The 19,639-nt window shown below is 37.4% G+C and overlaps 1 protein-coding gene and 1 long non-coding RNA gene across 3 annotated transcripts in view; both read right to left on the bottom strand.

Moving 5' to 3' along the window:
- LOC149080429 (kinesin-like protein KIF28) overlaps positions 1 to 19,639 on the bottom strand; it is a 1,038,199-nt gene that overhangs the window by 940,539 nt on the left and 78,021 nt on the right. For both annotated transcript variants that reach the window (XM_089239551.1, XM_089239552.1), the window contains exon 3: positions 2,299 to 2,378. In XM_089239551.1, coding sequence (XP_089095677.1) covers positions 2,299 to 2,378 — 80 coding nt within the window. The remainder of the gene's footprint in view (positions 1 to 2,298; positions 2,379 to 19,639) is intronic.
- On the bottom strand, positions 4,575 to 11,985 carry LOC149080430 (uncharacterized). Its single transcript, XR_016193579.1, has 3 exons — positions 11,610 to 11,985; positions 4,972 to 5,090; positions 4,575 to 4,872 (listed from the first exon to the last, which is right to left on the bottom strand). It is a non-coding gene; the product is annotated as an uncharacterized LOC149080430 (long non-coding RNA).

Raw genomic sequence — 19,639 nt, 5'->3', positions numbered from 1 at the left:
GCATTCCATATAGAGCCGTCTCCCATGTTGACCTCCTCCATGAGGTATGTTTGATATTCCAGTCTGCTGCTATAAGAGTTGGGTTTCCCGAGTCGAAGATTTGGTTCAAGAGAAAGTAATTCAATTTATTTTTGGGGGTTTATATATCGATATAATATCGAAATTTACTTCGTTTACCCTCACTGTCACTCCAATCACCTCCGTGGAGTCAGACTGCTCAAGTCAAGCATGTTAAAGGGTAAATTTCGCTTAATAAAAATTGCTACCCCCTCCCCCTTTATTGTGTAATCGGTCTTTCCTTAAACAATGGAAGTTGTTGACCTTCATCTTTTTTGTCGCTCGGAATCAACCAAGTTTCCTGTATTAACGCAATATCTATATTAAAATCTATAATTGTTTGCTTAAATTCGTTTAGACTGGATTTAAGGCTCATGGCGTTCCAGGACAATATATTAAAAGACCTAGGTGGGGGGAGCAAAACTCTCCTTTACTCTATTACTAATTTTTAGGCTTAATTTTAGGCTAAAACTTCCAAGAGACCGGTAAGTAGTAGATTCAATCTATCCACTATTTTTTCCAGGGGTTTAATTCAGTAGTGACATTTTTGGCTATTAACCCTATCGACGGCTCAGGGTCGAACACAAAACCTCTTCAAAAAAAGCTACTTATTTTCACAAAATCGTTTCAGAATGACCACAGGGACACGTGATTATAGAATGCTTTCCCCCCAATATGTGACAATGGGTAATTGGCATGTATGATAACCCGTCGAGAGGGGGCTGAACCGAAGTGATATGCTGGTAATGCCCGGTGATTGGCCCTCTCTTCTCAGAAATGTACGGAGTGATTATAAAAAAACTATCCCGACATATGGGCCCCTAACTATCATACCATTCACAGAAACTGAATGAAATTTTGGCATAAGGTATTTTGAAGTATGCGCTCAAGAATGATATGGAAAACAACAGTGTCACTCTAACAGTTACGGTTACAGTGAGAAAATTTCGAAAATATCAAATGGCAACACCAAGTGTTTTGTATTGGAATGCGATCTCCATACTGAAAAACACTAAATAGCGTTGGAATGGCACCTGTAGCACGAAAATCCCCAGAGCTAGGCAAGGAAAAAGTAAAAAGGACACAATAAAATGCTTTATTTTATGCTGTTTCTCTGTTCTTATTGGTTGTCCTCACTTTTAGCCTATCTACCGCCGGTGATTTTCATGCTACAGTTGCCGTAACTGTTAGAGTGACACTGTTGTTTTCCATATCATTCTTGAGCGCATACCTCAAAATACCTTATGCCAAAATTTCATTCAGTTTCTGTGAATGGTATGATAGTTAGGGGCCCATATGGCGGAATAGTTTTTTTATAATCACCCTGTACTTTCTCCTTTCATTCTCCAAAGTTTTTCTATTTTCCGAACTAAATAAAAAACACATGAAGGCGTACTCAAAATTTTGAACGAAATTATTGTTGCGTGTTTATAGATGCTCAGCATTCTATGGTAAATAACTCTATCAATATAGATTAGCTTTAACTTTATCGTTTCCATTATATAATTCATAATTAAAACAATTTTTAGTGAAAATATTTTTGGGGGGAGGGGCCCGAGCCAGTCTTCAAAAATATTGGGGTGGTTCAGGCCCATGGGCCGGATACAAGTTTACGTCTATGGTTGTTCAAGAAGCTGGCACCACACACATACACCCTGTTCTACCTAAAAAAAGTACATCACGAATTGAAAAACTAGACCCTCGTTAATGACGCATATGCCTTAAAACCCTTAATTTTAAGTTTTTAACTAATTCTCGTCGAGTTGCATGCTGCATCACTTGCAATATGATACCAGTGTGTACCCTGCCTTACAGACTTTTGAGATCATGTAATGCTTGTGAGGTCGGGTTTACACTCACAAAGCGAAGAATGAAAAGAAATCATTATCTTGATACGGAAAATATTTTGCACGATGAAAAAATGAGGCGCGTCGACTATTATGCCATCCGACGTGTCTGATTCTATGACGCTTCCGGCATCAAAATAACTTCTGTGCTGTTTTATATTTCAATAAATCAGTGGGAGTAACTCTCAAAGTTTCATTACAGTTTCTACAAAGGAATAATTTTTTTGCAATGCAATCCTTCGATCCCGATGTCCGATGAGATAATATTTATACGTATTTGTGTTGCACAATAGTACCCCGACTTACGAACTTATTGTCGGTGTCGACTTCCGTTTAACCTCGGGTATTACGATAAGAATAAATGGATTGTTTCTGTTAGTGAAAAAAAACTTACTTCAAATTCAGTGTTATCTCCAGTTCGTTTTTTTTCATCGATTTCTCTAAATATCTCTTCACAGAACCTTGGTACGATACCTAAGGAACATAAACTACGATTAAATACAAGTATAGAATTTAAGTAGTAGTTATTCATACCGTTATATACAGCATGTCCAAAAAAAACCTTACACAGACATTTTTCTCCTCAAACGTTTGTTGTAGAAAAACACTTCCAGTAGCAAAAATATTTTGAACATAAAGTACGTAATAAAGTAGTAATTTATATTATATGACTTCTCTATACAAACAAACGAATTCTTGAAAAGCAGACGGGACTGCATCGTGACACGGTCGCTATGTTAAAGACGTATGTTAAAGAACGAAAGAGAAAAAATTTTAATCTAAGAATTAAATTTCAAGCATCAAAGTGTTCATATTTCAATGCATCAAATTTTCTAATTCAAAATTTACATTTATATTTAAAATTCAAATTTACAGTTCAACAAATTTACAATTTCGCTTACAAATGTACTATTCCTTAAGTACCATCACATCCTGTATTACAAATATTTAGTATTATACAATTGTGTCACAATTAGCCACATTTATAGATTAAATAAATGACGGAGTACCGTGTCCCATAAATTTTTAAATAGATTGACTGGTATTTAATAGATAAGCACTGGTAATTCTTCCTCAGTTTCTTGGAGCTCGCGTGCTGGATTCTTTCTTGACTCAATATGACGTTCATATGTCATGGTCCACAGCATCTGAAATTTTTAAGAACATTATCCACCAAAACCGTTGAAGTATTTCACACTCTTCAATGAAACCAAAGTGTCCGATCTTCCTGATGGACTTGATAACTACTATGCTACCAAGCGCAAATACGGAAAACTCGCGAAACTAGAAGATAAGCAAATCATAGGAGGACTCACCCATGCATTACCTCCTAATATTCAACGACTAATTATGGTTAATGAACCGAGTACAACCGGAGAGTGGTATCAAATTGTTTACAAGTTGATAAACGTTGCGGAAAAGATGCACTAGTCTCCATCACACACATCAGATCCAAAACCCGGAATTCAAACGAGAGTCAAGATGCCTTTTAATGTACTTTCTCCTGAGCGGCAAATGTTCAATTCATCAAAAATGGCTAAACAACCTTGTCCAAGACATCTTGAACAGAAAAATCAGCGTCATTATCATTGGCTGTCCGATTGCCATCTTCCAAGAGACCAGGGGGTAAACAATCCCACTTTCCTTATATAACGCCCGTTCCGCGCTTGTCGTTAGATAAGGAACTATCGTAAGGAACGTGCTAAGGAAAATTCCTTAAGCGGCACTCTCCCCTTTGCGTTGAGCATTGTCCTTAGGATCACGTGACGGGTTGCGAAGGAAAAAACCGGTCTTTCGGTTCATTCGTTCTTTTCTACGGTTCAGTTCACTATTCAACCAATCAACGTAAAGCAAAAAGTTTACAACTACTACTACGTATTAAAAATCAATATTTCGTCAACATTTGTGGCAACGATTGCTTTATTTACTTTAATTTCGCGTAATGTTTTTCTTTTTTTTACGTTAGATTGCGCACAAGTTTCCTCGAATTTTTAATAACTTAAGATATTTTAAGATAATTATTAAGATATTTTAATAATTTTCTTACTGGACATATAAATTTGTTTTAGAGACAATTCAAGTTTTTTTAATAGAAATTTTATATAAATTACAATTTTTCTGAAAGATTATAATTTTAATTTCTCATGACATTACATCATAGAGGTTAATACAGCAAGTATCATGCTCAATCATGGGGGAAAAATATTGATTTTCCAGCTCTATGAATTTAACGCTCATGTTTTAGTGTTATAACGATTCTCACTTAGGAAAATGTATTGAGATTTCTTATTCTTCCATCAGGTCTTGACATGATGGAGTTGTAGCTATTTGCTACATATACATGTTCGGCAAATATTTGATACTATATATTTCGATATTACTAGAACCATGTCATTCACCATATCTCGCAATAAAATTTTAATTTCTTTCCAATCGTTTTATTAAATTTTTTATCAACTGCAGTGAATCCCGCTTGTTTTTCAAGAAACACTCATGAGAAACTAAGGGAAACGCTTTGGACAGAAAATTTTGATGAGTCGACAAAAATAAGTCATTCTAAATGGGAAGGTTATTATTCGTTTTGTGATTTCAGCTGCATTCAATAAAAAATAAATTATATAACTCTGGTTCAGATAAATCAAAACACTTCATTCCACTGAGCTGTTTAAATCTTTGCATAGAAAACCGTTTTCTATGCAACTAATTCTCAAATTTATTGTAGTACAAAAATGTAACATTCATAAACATTTTTTCTAATTATAATCACAAAGAAAACACTCATTTTTTGCTTATGATCATGGATAAATTTATTAGATAAATGTGTGAACAGTATTTCATACACATGTATGATTGCGGCTGTGTATGAATATACATATAGGTGCTGGTTAAATGAGTTGCTTGAAAAACAAAAATTTCTAGTTTTACACTCGTAAGCCATAACTTGTGTCATTGCATTCAACATTTTTACCTGAAATGAAAAGGGTAAATTGTATGATAGTTTTGAGTATTGAACTTTGTGCACGCCATAAAAAATTCCAAAGATAAAAATGAAAACGATTCAACTTACCTGCGGTATCTATATTTAATCCATCAGTACATAAGTACACTTCATGAGTACCGATTTGTCCTCAACAGGCATGTAATGTCTTCATTTTGCGACTCTTGTTTCAGCAAATGGTCAAGAACCTAATAAGCATTTCAAATAGTATATAACAAAGTACCAATATATAAATAATAGTACCAAATAGTACAATATTTCAATGTATCAGCGGTGTGATGGAATAAAATATGTTAGTTGTCAACTAAAACAATTTCCCAACAAACTGCTAGTACTACTAAACCACATATACAAGTTCTGAGGAATTTCTAATTGACATGCCTTGGAAAGTGTTATGTGTATACATAAGTTTTTGTGTCCTTAGCAAATTAATTGCAATATATAAGGAATGCATGTTTCATGCTCGACTTACTACCATCTATTTTTGATATTTAAAGCAATGATATGTGTTTGAATTTTTGTGCTCTAAGTACTGTATTAAGGGTCAATCTGTTCTGTGAACAGATTATATATATATATATATATATATATATATAACAGGAGAAAAAATACACCTAGGAGCAATTACTAATGAATAACTTACCCTCAAGTGTCAATTGTACAATTTGAACAACTACATTGAACACTTGTAACAGTGTTCCTACTTAATAAGTATGACACAGTAGTACAATTATTTTCTGAAATTTCTCTACAGACCCATTAATATCAAGAATTTGTTCTTTATAATTTATTATGATTTATGCTTATATCTCTTGGGGGAAATCATCTGAAGGACCCCAAACTTTAAATCCTTCTCCGCCAGTGATTTGAACAAGTTCATAAAACAAAATTGTACAAGCCAATTTTAAATACATTGTTTAATGCAAATGACATATATTATATTGTATTCATAGGTGCCGGAACCTAGGGGCTGAGGACATTTGACCCCCCCCCCCAATAAATTTTAAAAGAGGACTGAGCCCCCCAAATAATTTCTGAAAAAACAATGCACTACACCTTCCCCCCTCCTGCATACGTATGTGGACACCATATGTAGTTGCCGGAGGTGATAATGACATTTAAATTGAAGTAGCTATTTATCCATAGTTAAATTTTATTTGACTCCACTAAGACTGTTCAATTCTAGATACGGTTAAATATACGGTTTATTAATTAGAAGAAACACACGGCACGTTAACACATATATACGAAATAATAATACACGGACACACAGTCAAAAGACATCTCTACTCTGCAAGAAACCAAAGCCTTCTCTGCCAAAAAGCGGAAGAGAGGCTAAGAAAAGGCGCGCGCACATAACGAGGTGTTGGCAGATTTATGCTATCCGAAACCAACACCTACACACTCTTGCCGACAGCATCGCCACAGTACTCCCCCACGAGTCCGAAGGACGTTAAGCTTGATAAGGTGTTACAAAACGGACTTTCCGTCCGGACCTCGTGACGAAGCCCTGTGGCGAGGCTGGGGCATTACATATAGATGATTTGCGAACATTAGATTCTTTGCATTCGAGAGAATTAAACAAAAATGCAGGTTTTAAACGATCAATAGAAATACACTTAGATTCATTATTGATACGCAAAGTAAAAAATTTATCAGTCCTATTCAAAACTTCATAAGGTCCTTGGTAAGGCTGCTGTAGCGAACGCCTTACAGTGTCAACCCTCACAAAAACGTGTGTGGATCTGGCCAAGTCCTTGTGCACAAAAATGTTTTTTGAGGAATGATTGGACAAAGGCGAAGGACGAAGCTTTGACATAGTCATACGCAAGTTCGTGACATAATCAGATTTTGAGGTGTGCTTACCGGAATCTTTGAAGAAGTCTCCTGGTAACCTCAGAGATGTTCCGTAGACCATGTCCGCCGGCGTAGCACCAAAATCAGGTTTGAAACTTGAGCGTATCCCGAGTAGAATGGTAGGAAGAACGTCAACCCATCTTTCAGTGGCGTGACACATGATGGCAGCTTTCAAGTCCCTGTGGAATCTCTCGATGGCTCCATTGCTTTGTGGGTGGTAAGCGGTAGTACGCACCCTGTCCACACCCAGCAACTTCGCAAGAGATCGGAAGAGTTCAGATTCAAACTGAGAACCCCTGTCCGTAGTAATGCGTTCTGGAACGCCAAAACGGGAGATCCAATTCGACAGGAAAGCGAATGCCACAGTTTCAGCAGTCTGATCGGGTACAGGAATAGCTTCCGGCCATCTGGTGAATCGGTCACTGCAAGTCACAACGTAGCGATTTCCTTTACTTGGTGGAAGTGGACCCACGATGTCAATATGGACATGCGAGAACCTTGCGGAAGGTAATCCGAATGCACCAATAGGAGAATGTGTGTGACGACCAACTTTGGATCGCTGGCAATGGATGCAAGTTTTGCACCACTCTTTGCAGTCCCTTTCTAAAAATTTCCAGATGAATCGTCTGCGAACCATTTCAGTAGTAGCTTTGGCACCAGGGTGGGAGAGGTTGTGCACTGCATCAAAAATAGCGCGGCGAAACGTTGACGGTACGTAAGGTCTAATTGAACCAGTGGAAACATCACACTGTAGAGTGACTTCAGGAGAACCGAAAGTCATTGGTTTTAACTCGAGACCTGAGTCCATTTCACGAAGTAATCGCAATTCTTCCTCATCCTGAGCGCGAGCCATCTCGGCGAAATCGATACTAGGAGGTATTTCAATTTCCGATATTCTTGAAAATGCATCGGCTACTGCATTTCGATCGCCTGAAATGTGCTTGATACGGGTTGAAAATTGACTAATGAATTCTAGATGACGAATCTGCCTAGGTGAACATTTTTCACTTTTTTGGGAAAATGCATAGACCAATGGTTTGTGGTCTGTGAGAATTTCGAAGTCAGATCCCTCCAGCATATGTCGAAAATATTTAATTGCTGAATATATCGCTAGCAATTCTCGATCGTACGCACTGTATCTGCGTTCAGCTGAAGTTAGCTTACGCGAGAAGAATCCTAATGGCTGAGTTTGATCATTAACTGCTTGATTCAAAACTCCGCCAATCGCGAAATCAGACGCGTCGACAGCTAGAAGGAGATGCGCACTTGAAATAGGATGAGCCAATAGAGCAGCATTGGAAATCATTTCCTTGCATGACTCGAATGCAGATTTTGCTTCCTCAGACCAGACGATTTTTGTTTTATCCCGTTTTTGTTTGCCTTTAACTAGATCATGTAAACATGCTTGCGTAGAGGCAGCGTTTTTCATGAAACGATGATAAAAATTTATTAGTGCCAGAAAACGTCGCAGCTCATCGATTGTGTTGGGCAATGGATAGTCCAAAAGTGCGGTAACACGATCCGGCAACGGGGAAATGCCCTTTTCTGACACAAGATGACCTAAAAACTGAATTTCTTTGAGTCCAAATTGGCATTTGTCAGGATTGAGAACTAAACCGTATTCGCTTAGTCTCTTGAACAACACATCGAGATCTTGTTCATGCGACTTCTCATCAGCTGACGCAACAAGAATGTCGTCTAAGTAAACATAGCAGAAGTCGAGATCCGAGAGGATGCTGTCAACGAATCGTTGAAATGTTTGTGCGGCGTTCCTGAGCCCAAAGGTCATGAAAACATACTCAAAGAGACCGTGCGGTGTAATCACAGCCGTCTTGGGAATATCACTTTCTTTCACAGGAATCTGGTGGTATGCCTTTACGAGATCGAGTTTAGAAAATATTCTTTTTCCAGCCAGACCGAAAGAAAAGTCTTGAATATTGGGAATAGGATAACGATCAGGAGTAGTTACGGCATTCAACCGACGAAAATCACCACATATGCGCCAACCACCTGTCTTTTTTGGGACTAGGTGGATAGGACTAGCCCAAGGGCTTTTGCTAGGACGAATGATGCCTTGCTTCAAAAGCAAGTTAAATTCTTTCTTGACGGCAAAAAGTTTTTCAGGAGAAAGACGTCTAGCCTTTGCGAAGACGGGAGGCCCTGATGTTTCGATGAAGTGGATAATGGCATGTGGTTTGGGTTGAGAATTTAAGACCGAACCAGTGAGATTTGGGAACTTGGTCAAAATTTTATGGTATGTAGTGGCACCAGAAACTGTAGTTAGACCGAGAGAAGGACCAGTGGTAACGACACCAAGAGAGTATAGAGTTGTCAAATTATCAACCAACCGGCGATTCTTGACATCAACAAGTAAACCGAATCTCTCCAAGAAATCGGCACCCAAAATAGGACTTGTGACGTCGGCCACTAAGAAATTGAATGAGAATATTCTCCTCAGTCCGAGATCAAGTTCAAAATGCTTAGTTCCATATGTGTGAATTTTAGTGCCATTAGCCGCATATAACGAAAGGTCGTCAGGCTTGGAAACTTTGGCAAGTGATTTAGGAAAACAGCTCACAGCTGCACCACTGTCAACAAGAAAACGAATTTTCGATTTTCTATCACAAATGAATAAGCGACTTTGAAAGTGGCAATCTCCGGCCGCCGCTGTAACAGGATTGCCCACTAGTTTTCCGAGTGTTGGCAAGGTGAAATGCAACGATGTGCTTTTTCACCATATCGAGCATGATACCAGCACAATTTGCGTCGATCGGAGCGATCTGAAGATTTTTTCCGCTCACGAGTTTTCGAATTGTTTCGCGACCGACCTCTGTATTGGTTTCGAGAACGAGAGAGCTCTTCGACTCGTGTAGCGAGCGATGCAATTTCTTTTTTAAGCTCATGCAACTCTGAAGAAGGCAGAGGAGGTTGAGACACCTGAGAAACGACAGCGTTGAAACTCGAAGCTTCTAATATGCGATCAGCTATCTGAGCTAAAGAGTCAAGAGGATCCCGACAAATCGACAAAATTTGTTGAACACTGACGGGTAATCTTTGCTGCCATAATGTGCTCAAAACATCATCACTGATTGTGTTATTCGACAAGTTTCGCATCTCACAAAGTAGCTGGGACGGTTTTTTGTCGCCTAGCTCGCACTCATGAAAAAGAGATTTCAAGCGAGCAGTTTCAGATTGAGCAAATCGGGAAAGAATACGTTTCTTTAGAGTCTCATATAAATCGTGTGAGGGAGGATTACGTACTAAATCACTCACGTAAGACAAGATTTTTGTGTCGAGAACGGAAATCACCGAATGAAACTTCGTCTTATCCGCGGTAATGCCTGCCGTGATAAACTGGGATTCCACTTGAAGGAACCATAAATCAACGTCGGCTTCCCAAAATGGAGGCGCACGGAATGAAACACGTGAGACTTCGGTTCCCGAAAGGGAAAGTTCAGTCTGACTAGCAGTTGCTTGCGGATTTGCCATAGCGAAAGAATGAAGACGGCAATAGTCCTACGAAAGAGAGAAATATTCACTCACCACGAAACTGAAATTAAAATCCACATTGCAGAGAGGTATTCATGATTCGTTGTAACGAATCCGATAGTCCTGAGTCACCAGTTTGTGGACACCATATGTAGTTGCCGGAGGTGATAATGACATTTAAATTGAAGTAGCTATTTATCCATAGTTAAATTTTATTTGACTCCACTAAGACTGTTCAATTCTAGATACGGTTAAATATACGGTTTATTAATTAGAAGAAACACACGGCACGTTAACACATATATACGAAATAATAATACACGGACACACAGTCAAAAGACATCTCTACTCTGCAAGAAACCAAAGCCTTCTCTGCCAAAAAGCGGAAGAGAGGCTAAGAAAAGGCGCGCGCACATAACGAGGTGTTGGCAGATTTATGCTATCCGAAACCAACACCTACACACTCTTGCCGACAGCATCGCCACACGTACTCGAGTCACATATATACGGGACAACCAGCAAGTTTCAGCCCCCTCAATGTTTTCATGTCTGCATCTCTGATTGTACTGTACAGTATATCGAAAGATTTAATACATAACTGATAATATTGAACATTTTTCAATCTGTGTCTGCAACCAACCTATCACTAAGAGTGCTGCAGTAATTTAATGCTTACAAGTTCTGCAGAGAATGTGAACATGGTGCATGTGTGGTTTGGTAGTGCAAATGAGGATTTGCGTGCAATTTTTGACAGAAGTATGTAATTGGTCAGGTATTTCTAATTCTGGAGGGGGGAGGGCTCAGAAAAATTACTCGGCCCGGGGGGTCTATGCAGCACCTCCTAGAGATAGTTGGTGCTGGTCTACGACACTCTTTAGATGGCACGAAAATATGTGCTAACACAGAAATATAAAATGTGACCTTATCAATATAGTCCAAACATAATTCATTATCATGATACATGTTTATATATATATGAACGAATTAACATTTGTGAATATAGCTTGCATACATGATCATCTCCCTATCTGTACATAGAGCCGGAACTGGGGAGGGGGGGGGGGGAAACAATCGCCTCGGGCAGCAAAATTTAGGGGGGCGGCAATTTTAGGTGGGAACAAAAAACACCGTTGTAAAATTGTCGAATTTTAAAGTTGCAGAGGCGGAAAAATTATGTTTGCCCCGGGGAGCAAAAATCCTAGTTACGGCCCTGTGAGTACATATTATACGAGGTCGGTCGGTAGGATTTTTTCTCCCAAAGCCTCGAGTATGTATAAAGCATCAATATTCACTTAAAATGAGTGAAATGTCATGTTAAGAAAAATAAAAAAAAATTGATTTCATATCATAAGTTAGCCTACCTTCCACTCAACAGCAACTCTTGTCTTCGTCTTTGGCTCAAGCTCCTCGCATAGCTGGCTGTATTTATCGTTTAGCCTAAATATATATTTTTTTACATTAAATGCGTGTATCAAGCATTAATCTCGCGGAAAAACAGGAGGAGAATTGTTTGAATCGAACATATATCTTCCATCCAAGCACACATCGCGCCGCCATTACAGAGAAAAAGTTGTCGTTACGAGCTAACGAGAGGGGCTTCGTTGTCGTTATCGTTGTTGTTATACAAGGAAAAAATAATTTCCTTATTTAGGGAAAGGCGAGCGGGGAGTGCGGAAATTTTCCCTTTTTCGTTAAATAACGACAAACAGCGCGCGTAAGGAAAAAACTGGTTCTAAGGACAGCGGGATTGTTCATCCCCTGTATCGCAAGAATAATCCACATAACAATAATATATCGTGCTCATCACGAACTATGTATGGATGTCAGCCGAGCCAACCGAATAAGTGCAACTGCGACAGTGGAGAGAGCACAGAACCAAAGCAAGAATTCTGACAGCTATTGATCGAAGGTGGATCAAGAGACTATACCAATTTTTCCAGACACAGGTGCCAACATAAATGTCATTCCTCTACACCTACTAGCGAACTTTCACAACTGTTCCGATATCAACGGCAAGGACAATGTAACTGTTTCTACATTCGGTGGCGACATTAATAGTATCGGTTCCGTCAATTTGCTGATTAGAATTGGAACTATTTCAAGGTATCTGAAATTTTTTGTATTAGACGCTCCTCAAAATTTTGCGTTATTATCTTTAAAGGAATTTCGAAAATTTTTCTTAAAAACTGATTTTGTAAGTTTCTGTGTTTTGCAATTTGATAAGGTTATTTCTATTTCAAATAGTAATCATAATATCGGTATCGATAGAAGTTTCTATATTTCTCCTATGATTCCTATTTCTACTAGAGTTGAAAAGAAGGGCTGCTCTAAGTTAGAAGCAAAGGATCATATATTGAGTCACATTGGTTAAACAGTTTGATAATATGTTTGCAAAATCAAAATATGATGTTCCACCTCTAAATATTGATCCCCTAGATTAATTCTAAAAGATAAAACACCGATTCCTCTTCACCCGTATAGACCGTCCTTTTCAGATTCATCAGAAATTAGGAAACAAATTTCGGACTTCGTGAAATATCAAATCATTGAGCCTTGTGCATCACCTTGGGCTTTCCCAGTTTCTCTTGTAAAGAAAAAAGACGATGAAACTACGTCTAAAACAAGATTAGTAGTATGCGATTTTAGAAAATTTAATATCGTTATGAGACCTGAACATCATCCAATCCCTAGAATAGACGACGTATTAGATAAATTGGTATAAGCAAAAATATTTTCATCTATTGATATCGCTTCGGCCTTTTGGCATATCCCTCTCCATCCAAAGATCAAGAAATAGTATCGATTGTCACCCAAGAAGGGCAGTACAAATGGAAGAAGTTACCCTTTGGTTTAGCAAATTCCCCCTCAATATTTGAAAGAGCATTAAATACAATCTTGCAAAAATATGAACTTCCTTTCTTGGTCCATTACTTTGATGACATAATTATTATTTCAAACAATGTTGATGAACATGTAACACATATCCAAAAGTTTTTTGAAATTTGTCAAAAGGAGGGACTAAAAATTAAATACTAAAAATGTCAATTTCTCAAAGAGAAAATTAATTATTTGGGATTTGATATAACCCCAGAGCATTATTCCCCATGTATATCAAACATCGAAGTGATTAAATCATTGCCAGTCCCAAAAAATGTTAAGCATTTACAATCATTTCTAGGAATAGTAACTGTCTATCAAAGGTTCATACCGAATTTCGCGAATATTAGACATCCGTTAAATCAACTTTTGAAAAAAGGGGTTCTCTTTATATGTGGAATGATGATTGTCAACAGGTTTGAACAGTTAAAAAATGCAATAATGTCAAAACCCATTTTGAGGATGTATAACCCTCAACTACCTTGTTATCTGTATTGTGATGCGAGTTCCACAGGAATTGCTGCGGTTCTCAAACAGCAATATCCAAATGGTGAAATGCATCCGGTTGGATATTTCAGTCGTGCACTTAGAAAATATGAGCTCAATTGGACTATAAGTGAAAAAGAATGCATTGCAATTTTAGATGCAATCCAAAAATTTCATGTATATCTTAACGGACGTCATTTTACTGTCTATACTGATCACTCAGCTCTTCAATATCTTCAAAACATCAAAAATCTCATTGGTAGGTTATTTCTATGGTCATTGCATCTTTCACAATACGAATTTACTGTAAAGCATATCAAGGGAAATTCCAGCGTTGAAGCAGACATGTTATCACGTCTTCCCATGGTTCAATTTTTATCACCTACCGAAATTATTAATTCACAAGACGATACAATTCTGTCTGACAAAAGATATTTCAAAGATAAAGATAATGTCATTTATATTCAGAGAAAAGGTATTCGAAAGGTTTTCGTACCAGAAGAACTCATTCTCAGAGCGCATACAAAACATGGCCATACTGGTATTACTCAAACCATTAAATTGCTTTCTCCTCAATATTACTGGCCCTACATAATCAGAGACATCAAAAATTTCATTAAGTCTTGTACAACTTGTCAGACTGTTAAAAAAACCTGTAGGACCAACATTAGGGGTTTTAGGAAATTTACCGGAAACCAAAGTACCCTTTTTGATTTACTTGCTATGGATAGAATTGGAGGTTTGACCAAGTGGAAGTACGAAATCTTATTTTCATGTGGTTGTAGATCACCATTCTAGATTTGCATGGGATTTTCCTTCCAAATCTATGTCCATCAATGCGTATATCCAATGCCTTAATATGATTTTTGAAACTGGAAAACCAAAATTATTATTCACGGACAGAGCACCTTCATTTACGAGTCCCAGATTTCGGAAGTATTTAAGTAAACAAGGGATAAAACATATTTTAACATCAAGTGCCAACCCATCCACAAATGGCGTAAATGAAAAGTTAAATAGAACTTTAACCGATAGGTTGAGAATATTGTATTTTGAGAATCAAAAGAACTCTTGGATAAAACATATAAAAACGGTCTTGGAGCAATACAATTACAGCATTCCCACCACAGTGTCTAATGTTTGGAGATCTCTCTTCCGATTTGCCAGAGCATGTAAACCCATATCCACCTCTGGAAGAAGCTAGACGTTTAGCATATTCTAGATCCCAAAAACAACATGAAAATAGCGCTGCTCTCCACGATAAGAAACATCCATCCCATAATTTTCAACCAGGTGATAAGGCCATGGTTAAAGTGTTTCCCCATCCAGATAACGGGAAGTTGTGTCCAGCTTACACTGGGCCTTATACTGTAATATCAATATTAAGTCTACAAAATGTTGAAATAGATAGACCGAACCAACCTACACGAAGGTATAGTGAATAAATTAAAACCATATTATTGTTATGTTCAAAACGAAAAAGATGATGACATTTTGAAAAATCATGTTATTTTAGTGGATTACCATTTTTTGATAATGAACAAACTCTTAAATTAGAACAAATTTAATCTGATTTATCTCCTTTCGCTCCAGAATTTATACCGTCAAATTCTTCGAGCAGTTTATCGACTGAGCAGAAATCAGTTGAAAATCAACATGTCTATATAATCAATATGTGTGTATATGTATGTATATATATATATAGCGTTACCAGTATCTGAATACATTATATATATATATATTGCTATTGTTATTTCTTCCTATTTCATATGTGTGCGTAATGCTGTATTCATGGTTTTGTGTCATATAGAGAATGTTTCAATCATCGAGAAAATGTCTTCAATTATTAATATTGATGTGAAATCATAGTTCGTCAATTTCACCGAATATGCTGACACACTCTCAAGACAGTCATGTCAGAGGACTTGTACATAACCAAAAGCACATTCAGTCGTGAATTGTTTTTAATTTACTCTAGAAATTATGATTTTGTATTTTTGTGATATTTTTCTTAGTTTTGCAATGGTATGCTCATATGTGCCTCTTATATATTTTTATATTATTATTATTATGTATTCCCAGCCACCCCCCTTTAAATGCTCTTTTTATTGGGGGAGTATATGTTGTATTTCTACGTAGAAAGAAACGTTCCCTCATGTTTTCTGTGAATCTTGTTTTTTTTACATTTGCTTGAACACAAGTATATACAAGAGACAATTGTGTTCTAAGTTGTCTAGACAAAAACAATTCAGCAGGTGATAAATCAGTTGTACAATGAGGTGTAGAACGATATGTCATCAGGAATTGAGAAATTTTCTTAATGATCTATAATCATTTTGCATTTTTGACAATGTAAGTCTGTACTAACCTTTCTGCGAGTCCATTAGATTGAGAATCATATGTTGGTATCAGAGTATGAATAACTGCATTAGATTTTAAAAAGGATCTGAATTCCTCTGAAACCAATTGAGGACCATTGTCAGAAACCAACTCTGACGGTGAACCATATCGAGAAAATAACTGTTGCAAAGCATCAACGGTAATAACAGAAATAATGGAAGGCATTTGTATCACCTCCAACCATTTAGAGTAGTTATCAACAACCAAAAGATAATTCTTTTGATCTTTTTGTGCAAAATCAATATGCACCCTATCCCATGGAAATTTGGACCATGGCCACTGTTGAAGTGGAGTTACTGGCAATGCTTTGCTTACTTTCTGACATGCAGAACAATGTTAAACAAGATTTTCGATTTGTTTGTCCGGTTCTGGCCACCAAATATGACTTCTGGCAATAGCTTTCATCTTGGAAATTATCATGCAGTAAATCTAATAAACGCGTTCTGAATTTTTCTGGAATGATCACACGCATTCCCTATAGAAGACAACCACAGTCAACGGGCAACTGATACTTACGTATGAAAAATAGTTTTAAAGCCTCATTATCGAGTCTTTCAGGCCAACCATTCTGAACATTCTTCAAGGCCATTCCCAAAATTGGGTCATTGCGAGTTGCCTTGGCAATATCTGAACTAGGTATCGGCAAATCCTCACAATATGAAATCTTAAATTCATCAGATTGTGCATCTGTCTCAGATTCTACTGGAGCACGAGATAATCCATCAGCATTGGCATGATCAGAACCCTTTTTGTACTCAATAGAATACTTGAATGAAGATAACAACAAAGCCCACCTCTGCAGCCTAGCTGCCGCAATCACAAGGACACCTTTGTCTGGCGCAGAAATGCTTATTAAGGGTCGATGGTCAGTCACCAATACAAAAAGTTTACCAAACAAATACTGCTGAAATTTTTTTATAGCAAAAATGATTGCTCCTGCCTCTTTTTCAATTCAGTTAATGTTTCTAGAGGCATATGCTATATGGGACGTTCCTTATTGTCTATGACATGTGATAAAACAGCTGCCAAACCAAATCGAGAAGCATCACAAGATACTCGTAATAGCAATGTTTCATCATAATGGACAAGTACTGCATCTGATGATAGACTATTTTACATTTCTGAAAAGTTTCTTCACACTGAGACGACCATTTCCATGGTGTGTCCTTATGAAGCAATTCATATAGAGGACATAATAGCATAGAAGAATTTTTAATAAACTTTGAACAATAGTTCAAGAGACCTAAGAATGACTTGAGTTTAGTGACATTAGTGGGAGCTTTCACTTGCTTAATGCACCTAATCTTTTCATCAGTAGGATAAAAGTTCTGTAGGATGACACTTTCTTGCAAAAAACTGCATTTCGACAAATTAAGTTTGACATTATAATCAGAAAATCGTTGGAATACCATTTCTAATGTTTCAAATGTGCATTAGTTATATCACCAGAAATCAAAATAGCATCTTGAAAACATATCACTGATTGCAAACCCTGAAGGATCTTTTCAATTGATGATTGAAAAATTGCCGATGCACTATTTTTGCCATACAACAATCTCGATGGACGTACTAAACCTAGGTGAGTGTTTAGAGTAAGACATTCTTGAGAGCGTTGATCAAGTTCGATTTGTTGGTAAGCATGACTCAAATCCAACTTTGAAACTTTTTCCACCGTTGAGAGTCGAAAACAAATCCTGCTGTGTAGACAGTGGATACTGATTTTGATCAAGATACTTGTTCACAGTGACCTTAAAATCACCACAGAGTCGAACATCACCATTCTTTTTCGGCACGATCACAAGAGGTGTTGCCCAACTGTAATGCTCCACAAATTTCCAAACTCCACGTTGCATGGATTTGTGAATTTCTTCGGCATCTTTCACCTTCAATGAATAAGGCACAGGGCGTGATTTGCAAAAAACTGGTTGAACATCCTCCTTCATTTTCAATGTTGCCTTGATATGTATAATTGGTTCACAACTTTCCTCGAAAAGCTTGTAATATTTATCAGTCAGTCTCTTGGCAGGATCACCGAATTCATTCGCTTTGCGTATGGAAAATATTTTAGGCCAATTCAACTTGAAATATTTTATCCAGTCCCTTCCAAACAATGCTGGTCGATCGCCTTTGACAATTACAGCACGGGGACTTGGAAGTCGGGTTCTCATAAGTGACATCTACAATCACCTCCCCGAAAACATCGATAGGATTTTGATTGTAATCTTTAAGAAATACATTCGTAAATCTGGGAACAGATAAATTTTTCTTCAACCAACACTCGGAGATAATGGCTACATCTGCCGCAGTATATAACTCCATTTCTAATTGTTCACCACGGATCTGTACGTTAACAAAGAAACGAGATTCTTCATTCAATTTATTAATTGAATTCCCTGAAAATAAATTATACTCTTCAGTGTTCGATTTATCTGCAGTAGATATCTGTTTAGCAGAGAAATTTTTCTGCTTTGACTTGTATACTGGAGAAATATGTCCAATTTTATTGCAGGCATGGCACCTAGCATTTTTGTATTTACATTTTCCGGCATTGTGTGACGCACGACAACGATAGCATTTCTGAGAACTTACCTTGTTACCGTGACCACCGTCACTCCATCTTTTTTATTTTGATGAAAAGTCGATTTTCCCATTTTGTTTACATTCGATGAGAGTCCAACCGCTGTAACCTTGATATTAATAGAACCTTCTTTAGCGAGTACCATTGCTACAGCTATGTCAATGGCATCTGCAAGTTTCAAATTTTTTCTTGCCAGTAGACGTTTTTGAGTTGCCTCGCAGCGAATACTGCAAACGAATCTATTCCGCAAAGCTTCGTCCAAAAAATCGCCAAAAACGCACGTTGATGCAAGCCGTTTCAATTCCACAAAATACTCGGTGATGCTTTCGCCCTCCTTCTGATTTCGTCGGTGAAACTTGAATCTTTCAGCGATAGTAATCGGTGCAGAACGAAAATGTTCTTGAAGAAATTTGAAGAGCTCTTCATACTAACAGTTGTTGGGTAGACGTGGCGTTAGCAAGTTACGAAGCAATCTATGTGTTTTTGCACCAAGCTGGGAGATCAACGCCGGCACGCGTTTTTCGTCTTCCACATCGTTAGCTAGTAAATACTGCTCGAGCCGTTCGATGTACAAGTCAAAATCTTCATTGGCATCATCGTAAATCGACAATTGACCAACTAGACCTACTTTCGACATTGTAACTATAGCGTAATCTGTTTCTTTTTCAGCACGTACACAAGGTTCGATTTATTTAACATATATTACTGGAACACTTCCTCGTCGCCATTATTATAAATAATGCTTCAAGAACTGGTTTAATATTAATAACAGATTATTTATTATGTTAAAAGTGGAGATACATAAACTAAGCACTGGAGTGAAAATTCCCAAACCGCTTACTCGCTGGAGACACAAAAACGTTGTGTTTACAAAAGTGCCGTTGCCACTACCTGATAGCAAAGTAACCCCTCTTGGTTTTAGCTTTTTAAATGGCTAAGTATATTTATTACGTAATGTATAAGTAACTTCTGAACTTTGTTTTCTTGGTATCTATAAAAGACGGTATAATTATTTTATCATTGTATATATACTTTTTATAATTGCATTTT

Source organism: Pholcus phalangioides, unplaced genomic scaffold (genome assembly GCF_987345545.1).
Source record: "Pholcus phalangioides strain wild (caught in Gottingen) unplaced genomic scaffold, Ppha-v1.0 ptg000011l_1, whole genome shotgun sequence".
Lineage (NCBI taxonomy): Eukaryota > Metazoa > Arthropoda > Arachnida > Araneae > Pholcidae > Pholcus > Pholcus phalangioides.
Note: the sequence above shows the minus strand (reverse complement) of the source record. Positions and strands in the feature narration are given on the sequence as shown.